The sequence below is a fragment of the Azolla caroliniana genome, unplaced genomic scaffold, assembly GCF_043228905.1.
Source record: "Azolla caroliniana isolate FFs.n. ecotype wild unplaced genomic scaffold, voAzoCaro1.0.p SCAF_1, whole genome shotgun sequence".
In the NCBI taxonomy this organism is placed as follows: Eukaryota; Viridiplantae; Streptophyta; class Polypodiopsida; order Salviniales; family Salviniaceae; genus Azolla; species Azolla caroliniana.
The window spans coordinates 29,217,586-29,227,638 of NW_028230436.1; the positions used below are offsets into that span (position 1 = coordinate 29,217,586).

General features: G+C 39.4%; 2 protein-coding genes across 2 annotated transcripts; both read right to left on the reverse strand.

The window, feature by feature from the left end:
- Positions 1 to 74: 74 nt before the first annotated feature.
- Positions 75 to 2,383, reverse strand: LOC147869519 (pentatricopeptide repeat-containing protein At2g33680-like). Its single transcript, XM_087325390.1, has 2 exons — positions 594 to 2,383; positions 75 to 234 (listed from the first exon to the last, which is right to left on the reverse strand). The coding sequence occupies exons 1-2, from the start codon at positions 2,381 to 2,383 to the stop codon at positions 75 to 77; spliced, it is 1,950 nt and encodes a 649-aa protein (XP_087181516.1).
- A 2,192-nt stretch (positions 2,384 to 4,575) lies between these two features.
- LOC147869520 (pentatricopeptide repeat-containing protein At2g33680-like) lies at positions 4,576 to 9,148 on the reverse strand. Its single transcript, XM_087330395.1, has 2 exons — positions 5,850 to 9,148; positions 4,576 to 5,764 (listed from the first exon to the last, which is right to left on the reverse strand). Exon 1 carries the CDS (start codon positions 9,066 to 9,068, stop codon positions 6,306 to 6,308), a length of 2,763 nt encoding a protein of 920 aa, XP_087186521.1. The 5' UTR covers positions 9,069 to 9,148; the 3' UTR covers positions 4,576 to 5,764; positions 5,850 to 6,305.
- Between the last annotated feature and the right edge of the window lie 905 nt (positions 9,149 to 10,053).

The window sequence follows — 10,053 nt, forward strand, 5'->3', positions numbered from 1 at the left end:
ATATCAGGAGCCAAACGTTCCAGGTTGGGAATATAATAATTGATCAATTCTTGAAAGTTGAGAGCTGGAGGAATCTACATCAAGTTTGAACTTGTGATCAAGAATGTTGCATCATGTACAAGCTGTAGAATAGTTTGAACTCTCAAAGGAGTTTTTCTCTTGTTAGATTGGAATCGATCACATTCTCCTGCTTCAGTACCTCCTGAATCCTCGCATTTGATTGTGGCTCCACAACTAAATTCATAATTAAGCATCTATTGTCAAATATTGAGAGATTGTAATTTGATCTGAATAAACCCCAAGATTGAAATTTGATCAAGAATTTGATGTTACATTCTATGCAAAGGAGAGTTTCTTTTGTAAGATTGGGATCTATTCTGGTCTCCTTTCTTTCAATTGTTTCCATTTAAATCGAGAGATTGTAGTTTGAGTAACCATCAATAGTTGACATGCTCCAATATCAGTAACAGCCGTAGATATTCATGTCTGATGTAAATGTGTGTAATTGGCATGAACTAACAAAGGTCATCCACGATGCACCAGTGGGTTGATAAGGTAGGTTATTTATTAGACACCCTATTTCAAACACTTGCCCAGCGCGGCCAAAAAGATCAATCAAACAATTGAAATGCTCCACGGTGAGCATAATATTGTACATGCTATGCATATATAGAAAATACATATAACCTTGATCCACCATGCCAGTATGACTAAATGCAGATAATATGGAGTGCAATGTACAATCATCTGGAATAAAGACGTCAGAATTCATCTTGTCGAATAATCTGATGACATCTATCACTTGGCCATGATGAGCATAGGCAGACATTATCGAGTTACATGCCATTAAACTAGGACTAGTAATTCTATCAAACATCACTCGAGCATCTTCTAGGGAGCCACATTTGCTATACATGTTTATAAGAGCTACTCTTACACAGGAATCCATCTCAAAATCATGGTTTGCAATGTAATGATGGATGTTTCTGCTCTTCATGAGGCCTGCTTCTGCAGTACAAGAAGGTAACATAACCAAAAATATGAGCTTGTCAGGCACCACGCCTTCAACAAGCATTCTCTCGAATAGATGGAGAGCTTCTTTATCTAGAGCATGATGAGTATATGAAGCTATTAATGAGCTCCATGATACTAAATTGTGATGAGCCATTGAAGAGAATACACTCAGAGCATCTTCCAAAGCCCCACATTTTCCATACATATCAACAAGGCTGTTCCCAATCTCTAAGCTTAAAATAATTCCATGCGAAATTATTTGATCATGCATCAGCACGCCTAGATTCAGCGCAACCTCATCTGCACATATAGACAAGAGTGTTACAAAGGTGACCTTGTTGGGGGTAATATTTTCAGCATGTAATTCATAAAAAAGAAAAAATGCTTCTTTGATGCTCCCATGTTGGGTATATCCAGTAATCATGGCATTCCAAATGCTTATATGTCGGCCATCGAGGGCATCAAACATCATTCTAGCCTCATCAATATGTCCACACTTACTATACATTGTGATGATGGCAGTCTCAACTACAATATCCAGCACATATGGACATCCTATGATACGGGCATGCATGCATCGACCTTCAAAATAGTCTTGTTCAGCACATAATGCAGTCAAAGCACTAGAATAAGTCACTTCATCGGGCAAAATACCTTCCAATTGCATATGAGTGAATAAGCTCATGTGTTGGAAATGAGCACTCCATGTCATGATCATCACATTCCATGTGATCAAGTTCTTCTCGGAAATGCTATGGAAGATTTTATACGCTCCACCAAGGTTCCCACACCTACTGTACATGTTTAGAGCTGCATTTTGTAGTGAAATATCCATCTTGAAAGGGCTGCCAAATGTGGATGCATACACCCTCTTTCCTACATCCAACAACTTCAATCTTGCACAAGTTGATAAAACTGTGACATAAGTGATTTTATCTGGAATCAAACTTTCTCTCAACATCTGATAGAAGGCCTGCAAGCTTTCCTTGCCTAGATCCTGATGCTGGCCATATATGGCTAGCATAGAATTCCAGGTAAATACATTTCGATCTTGCATAGTGTCAAAAGTCCATTGAGCATGATCAAGTCTACCACATTTTCCATTGATGCTACCACATTGTATACTTCCCCAATGGCAATCATGATTACCACACTTATAATAGTTATCACAACATTTTCCATACATATTCACGAGAGCAGTGGCTACCGCAACACTGCATTCAAATCCATAGCACAACACCAAACGATGCAACCACATACCTTGGATCAATGAAGATCCTGATCTATGTTGAATGCATGCAGAAATAGCAGTGGCAAAGGAGACCTCATCAGGACAACATTCTAAGCACATATGTTGGAAGAAGTCCATGGAAGCTCTGACAGAGCCATGTCTTACATAGGCTCCAATCATGAGGTTCCAAGAGAATATGTTGTGCCGAGGCATGTGGTTGAAGACGGAGCGAGCCGATTGAACACATCCACATTCGCCATACATCTGGATGATGAGATTGGAGAGGAGGAGAGAAGTGTCCCCTCCTCTGACAAGTTCGTCGTGAAGGAGCATACCTGCAGACAGGTTCCTCGAGGTCCCATGGCTGCGCAGAAGACGAGCAAAGACATCTTCGAGGGCGCGTCTTCGACTTCTCATGTCATGCCATGATGACAAAGTTGTTAGTTGAAAACCAGAAGAGACGTGAGGTCCTCCCCGCCGTGTGTGTTAATTAATTAACTCACAGTACTCGCGAGAGCTCAGCCAATTATTTCTTCACAAATTCGATTTCGGGTTTGCCTGGCCATTCATTGATTTGTGCATGACCATCTCATGTATGTAGTTGTCGACAACATATATATATATATGTATGTATGTATGTATGTATATATGTATGTATATGTATGTATATATGTATGTATATGAGAAATGGCAAGATAGTTTATGGGGAAACTGGCTAATCCTTTGAGTGTTAATAGAAGAGAGTTTGTATGAGAGGTACGGGTTTACATTATTGCTTCATAAATTTCAAGGAAGTTTTTGATATGCTACCTCATGAGGTTCCATGTCCATATGAGGGTATGTGCTAATGATGCCCTCGTGTATGCACATCTCATTTGAGGGTGTATGTATGCTACATGGATATGAGGAGGATCTCTTGAAATCATGTTCATTAAAGAGTCTACATGCCACATCCACAGGACTGTCGCAGGAGAGGAGTGAGATGTATGGTTTGTGTGAGTTAAGTGTCCATTTCCTCATAGATGATCAACCATGATTGAAGGGTAAAGGGCAACATTGTTTAGGGTCTCCACAAAGGCCTTTACCCTTGGCGTAATAAAATCTCCATCAAATCCAAAGAATTTGTTTGGTATAGGTTGGTGGGTGGGCTTCTCCTTTCATCCTGTTACCCTCTCAAGACACAACATTGGAAATAGCCCTTGGCTCTTGTTTCTCTTGTATACAATAAAGGGGACTCAGTAGAACAATGCACAGTCTCTCCTATCGAAGATGTGGCGTTTGGTTAAGGGAATCATGCATCCATGTGATTATATTTTTGGAAAGATAAGTGTATCAACATCAAAAAGGCAAGTTGGATAGTGACAATTTGAATGTGGGTTGTTTCTCTTGCCTTCAGGATATAATCAAGTGTGCTCTCTCAACCTCCTATTGGGAATTTGGAAACATTTAAGGCCATTAGAATCTCATCATATGCTTATATTGTTGGCAATAACTATTTGGTGTAGAGACCACAAATTGAATAGACGTTTTCCATATCTTGTGTTGTCTCGTCCCAAGTTGGTTGAGCTCCTATATGTTGCCAAGTCCTCCAAAGTTATCTAGTGCATCATCCTTGGCCCTTCCAAGTCAAAAGTATCACATTGGCTCTTTACCATATTAAAGTCTCATATGAGGAATAATTTACCTAGACTTGAGTAATGCATAATGCTAGAGCAATGTGCACTCATCATAAGAGAAGTGTGATCATGCTCAACCCTTGTGCTAGTGGCTTGCTGATATGCAGCTTCAAATTGGAAGTTTTGTAGTGAGGTAGACCTTAAATATTGGGGCTTTAGCATGTCTTCGTAATGAGGACCATGTCTCATCCCAAGTTACAATGAATATTAATGTGCCAATTCTATTTATTCAAACAAGTTGATTTTTGTTTCCTCGGTGTTCTTATGATCTATTGGTGCTTTAATGTGTCTCCTTACCTACATTGCAACATCAATAAATTAGTCGTCATAACATTAAAGTGTTTTGTACACATAATTAATGTAATTTTGTTTCCACCCAAAAAAAGAGACATCATTGCGGTTGTATGTCAACATCCACGACGTCCAACGTGACTCATGGATCCAAATATCATTACAAAGAAATCTCCTTAACCATGCATACGCGGGGGTCTTAAATCTCATTACAAAGTTATCTCCACAATCGTGTATCAAGGGGGGGGGTGCTAAACTAGTTGAAATAAATCAAATTAAAATGCTCAGAAGATCATGCATGAGTATCTCCAAAATTACATGAATATCCTTGTTATAACAAAGACAAAGGGATAGACACAGATTGAGAATGCAGATAAATTAAATTTAGTTTGAGACATGTCATGTCAATGGGATTGAGAAGAAGAATTTGATTATGTCATGTGGAAATCTTACAAGTCCGCCCATATCTTGTGATCTAAAGAAGCACAAAAAACTCCTTCCCCTTCATGAATCTCTCAAGAAACCACCTCCATAAACTTACCAAAAAATATGCAAATGATGTGTCTATCCCACCACCACACAGTGACAGGGTTGACAAATGATTGCCATGGAGTTCACCCCAATTTGTGTTTATTACGATGTCAAGATACGCATTGAAAATGGCTTTGTCCATCATCGTCCTTCATCTCAATGAATTGCTGGAAAATAGAAATAAACAAATAAGTGCACAATTCAGGTAGGGAAAGTGGGTATCATCACCATCATGAGCATAACAATTACCAAAGCATAAACAGTATGGCATGATGTTGATTGATTCAACTTTGATGCCATTTTTTTTGTCATGCTTCAAAACTACGGAATAATGAAAAGAAAAAGACAGATACATACATTAACAACTAGAATAGATTTAATACTTAAAACATTGGTTAATCTCACATCTCCTTCTTTTCCCATGACTTCAATAAGGTCAATGTGAACAAAGATGGCCCACAACAAAACATTCGTGCATCAGAAAACCAAAGTGAAATGAAGAAAATAAATGGGCACAACACACCAGACAAATCAAAAGATTGATTTATTACTCTCCCTTCAGCCACTTCAATGACATTCCGTTTGCACAGTCTTTTCTCTGCCATTTTCTTGGTTTATTAGTTTATCCAAACATTGTCTTTAGAATATGTAACCGTAAGTTGTAATCAAGTGACTTGTTAGGATGAGAGCTCACGTTGTTTTGCTACTTCCATGTCTAGTTCTGTGGTGACTTCTCGCAGTCTTTAAACAGATGAAATTAAGCCAGCAAAGAGTCCACCCTCATTATTGTCTGATTGTTGCAATGGTTATTCTTTCCTTAAACCAATTTGCAAGGCCTGCAAAAGCTGTTTTATGGACATCAATAAGTCACAAGCAGAATGCTCGCATGGAAACTGCACAAAACATTTGCTCAATTATAAACTCAAAAATTATAAACATTTCTACATAAGAAGGACGCCAACCTGATTTTGACAGTTATCCAAAGATCCTAGTCTTTTATCTTGTTCTGTCCTTTGAGAATCTGCACTTAAAAAAGAAAGTTAAGGGGATCAGGAGGTAAAATAACATGTCAGACAAATGTAGTTGAGCTGCTAAAAATTACTTACTAGTTAATATTAGACCTCTCTTAGAGCATTAACATTGTTTACACTGATGCGTCAAGCTATTGTGTTTTTCCAATGAAGGGTTTGCAAACCCAGAATATCCGTTGCAGTGTCCCCAACAGGATGACAATGTGGAAGTGAAGCTGACAATGGTAACTGCACTGATCATCATTACTCACGCTATTTGAGCATGCCAATTATGCATCAGCCAGCCTCTAGGCTGCAATTAGAAAAGACAAGGAAATACCTGAAATTGTCGCAACATGTAAGCCTGTGTAAGGATCACTTTGCAAGTAGAACACTGCTAGCACAAAAGCACCTACAATGTTGAGCAGACCAGAAGCCAAGTACCAAGACTTTGGACAAATGTTTTCCAATACCATGTTTGAGAAGCTTTCCACACATGTTACCAGTACCATATTTGAGAAGTCTTCCCTGCTAGCAAAAACATTTCTAATATCAGCAGTACGCCATGAACATTCCTGTGGTAGTGCACTTTTCTCCTATCCCAGACCATTCACTAACATTCTCAAACATATTCAGACTTGCCCCAGGCTGCTCCATTCCTGATGTGATTCTCATAGCATCAATCATCTTCGCATCCTCCCACATATGGGCACCTGCATATATTCTAGACATTGAAATGAACAGGGCATAATGCTTCTCATCTGATTTATAGGCACTTTCAAAGGCTTGTCTTGCAAGCTCTATATCACCGCCTTTTCGACAAGCACCTAATAAGGTACTCCATGTCACTAGATTAGGTTGAAAAGGCATGTCATACAAAATGGCCACAGCCTCCTCCAGCCGACCTGCACGACCTAAGAGATCAACCATGCAATTGTAGTGCTCAATAGTCAAAGGGAGGTCATATTCTTCACCCATCATGTCAAAATACTTTTGGCCGTTAAGCACAAGGCCTGCATGACTACACACAGTGAGGATGCTAAGGAATGTGATTGAATTTGGAAAGACATCTAGCAACTTCATACGCTCAAACAAATATAATACAACCTCGTTATGCCCTTGGCAAGCATACCCTGCAAGGAGTGCATTCCAAACAACTACATCTTGACCTGGCATGTCATCAAACACATCATGTGCTTCTGCAAGTGCACCACATTTTGCATACATGTCTACCAAGGTACCTCTAATAAATGAATCTCTTTCATATCCATCTACACTGATCTCGGCATGCAACTTTTGGCCCTTATCTACAGCTCCTATGCTGCTGCAAGCTTTTAAACCGCATACGTATGTGAGCACATCTGGCATTACACCCTCTAATTGCATATGTTCAAGGCATTGCAGTACATCTTCATCAAACCCATGTTCATCATACCGTGAGCTCAATGCATTCCATGACACAACATCTCTTGTTTGCAATTCATCGAACAATTCTCTCGCTTCTATAAGTGAGCCACACCGAGCATACATATCAACTAGCGTGTTACCAACGAAAAGATCATCCTCAAAACACTCTACCACCAAGTCTGCATGTATTTGACGCCCTTTATCAAGTGCTCCTATCAGACCACACGCTTTCAAACTGCAAACGTATGTGACATCATTTGGTGATACACCATCGAATTCCATCTCTTTAAGACGGGTGAGAGCTTCAGAACCGAGTCCATTCTCAACATAACCTGAAATAAGTGCAGTCCACGAAATTACATTTTTTTTCGACAGTTTATCAAATATCATCTGCGCTTCAGCAAGGGAGCCACATTTAGTGTACACATCTACTAAGGCACTGCCAACAAGGGGGTCTCTTTCAAGACCTTCTTTGGTAACATCAGTATATATGTCTTGAACTAAGTGTATATCTTTTGAGCTATCATGACCTTTCAAACTAGAGATAAAGGTTAAATCATTGGGGGAAACACCCTCCTTATGCATCCTTTCTAGGCACAATCGAGCTTTCTCACCCTCCCCATGTTCAGCATACGCTGCAATGAGTACGTTCCATAAAACCACATCTCTGAATAATAATCCTTCAAACACCTTTTCAGCTTCTACAAGAGACCCATGTTTCGCATGCATATCGACAAGAATACTTCCAACAAAAGGTTCTCCTTCTAGTCCTACTTTTACAATATCAAGATGTATTTCTTGAGCTTTACCGATAGCCTCTATACTACTACATGCCTTGAGGACACAAACGTAAGTCACTGCATCTGGAGAGGAGCCCTCCATTTTCATTTTCTCAAAACATTGCAATCCTTTCACATAAAGACCATTGTCAACATAGCCTGCAATGAGAGCCGTCCAGGATACAGTATCTTGGATTGCCAACTCTTCAAACACCTCTTGTGCTTCTATGAGTAAACCACATTTAACATAAATATCTACCAAGCTACTAGCAACAAAACGATTACTCTCAAATGCCTCTCTAATTATTTCAGCATGGATCTCTTGGACTTTCTTTATGTTCTTCAGCCTCCCAGAAGCTCTGAGCATTAACTGAAGAGTGTACCTGTTCGGATGTACATTGTCTCTTCTCATTCGTTCATAAAGCTCAAGAGCAAGGTCAAACTCTCCACGATCAAAATATCCTTGAATAAGAGAAGTCCAAGAATGCTCATTTCTAAGAGATAACTTGTCAAAAATATATTGAGCTTCTGACACAGACCCACAATCAACAAGCATTGGGACAAGATAATTTCCAATCTTCGTGTCTTCTTCGAGTCCATGATCACGGATGTACATGTGAACACGTCTTGCATATTCAAGATTTCTCTCTTTTCTGCATCTTTGCAAGTGGAGGATTAGATCATTCTTCAGCAGAGACTTCTCAAAAGGTGATCTTTCTGTAGAAATTATTGTTTCCTCTAAGTTTACAAGAGCCTTTGAAGGATCTTTAATCCATAACACATCCTCAGCTCCTCTGCTTACACATGCTTCTTTTATATTAGATACATTCTCTGCTCCTCTGCTAATTCGGACTATATCACCCTTTTTGAGCGACTTTTCAAAAGAAACATTTACTACATTTGCCGTTTCTCTTCCAAAGCCGATTGTATCACACTTTCTTGATGATTCTTCTAAAGAAAGGATCTCCTTCTCTGAGATTGCTAGATTTTTAGCATAAACTTTCGAATCTAGCACACTCTCTTCTTGTGTCATCGGTCGTCTTTGCAAAAGATGATGATGAAAATGAAGAGAGATGTGGATCCATGAACATACCTTTTCGATGCTTCGCTTGCAATGACAAAAGAGCATGACTCTGTCTTACGCTGCAGACATGCTTCCAGAAACCGAAATCCAAATAACTCTGAGGGACATGGATTCAGAAATCCTAATTCCCACATTGGCACTGAAGAGGAGGGGAGGGGAATCAGGCTTCAGCGGCAGCCTAGCATTTTCCAAAACTACCAAAATACCCCTCTATCTCGAAGTCAAAATAGTGGAGGGAAGAAAGACGTCGTAGAAAGAGAAAGAAAGATAGATATATTAAGTGTCTTCTACGACCAAAATTGGGCCATGGGACACAAATGATACAATAAGGGGACGTGTACCCAATCATCGAAATTCAATTAAGCGTGTCAATTATAATCATGAGAGATCAATATAGATTTCATTATTGTCTTGGGAGGTCAAATATGACCCATGAGACCAAGAACATACCATTTTCACGTAATGCATGCGAAAGCGTGTTGCAGCAACTCTCTCTTATTTTTTTTGGGTGAAAACACACAATTATATTAGTAAATATGTGTGAAAAACACTACTTACAATGGGTGTCACAATGGAGTATGGTCACACACTTAACTACACCCATCCTTAACCTCATTGTTTCCCATTTTTGTTCATGCATTTTACAATGGGCATCTCGTTGTGACAAGGTATGCTCTTCATTCACAAAGCAGTGTGTTGTTGTAGATCTACCGCTTTGTATTGTCAATAATTGTGCATACAATGGGCCTTTCTCGCGAACAAGCAACACTATGTTCACCAACTATATGCCCCAATACACATTCACATATGACATGCCATAATGCATACTAACGACTTCTCCAATGAGCTTTTCGAGGGTTGCGAGTGTTTCCATACTCTCCTTGTTAATCCAATAGACAATAATGATCTTCAATCTCCATTCACATTCTTACAATACTCGGACAACTATGTTTTCTACATTCTTTCCCTCATTCATCACTTGGCATAGTGAGTTAGAGACAACATCACGATCACATACACCAAGCCAACA

What these genes read in the sequence shown, in the direction of transcription:
- LOC147869519 (XM_087325390.1), bottom strand. Translation starts at nt 2,383, where the DNA reads ATGGACTTCTTCCAACATATGTGCTTAGAATGTTGTCCTGATGAGGTC. An exon ending in GATCTTTTTGGCCGCGCTGG is followed by an intron (nt 235 to 593) that starts GCAAGTGTTTGA and finishes TTATGAATTTAG; the next exon opens with TTGTGGAGCCACAATCAAAT.
- LOC147869520 (XM_087330395.1), bottom strand. Translation starts at nt 9,068, where the DNA reads ATGCTCTTTTGTCATTGCAAGCGAAGCATCGAAAAGGTATGTTCATGG.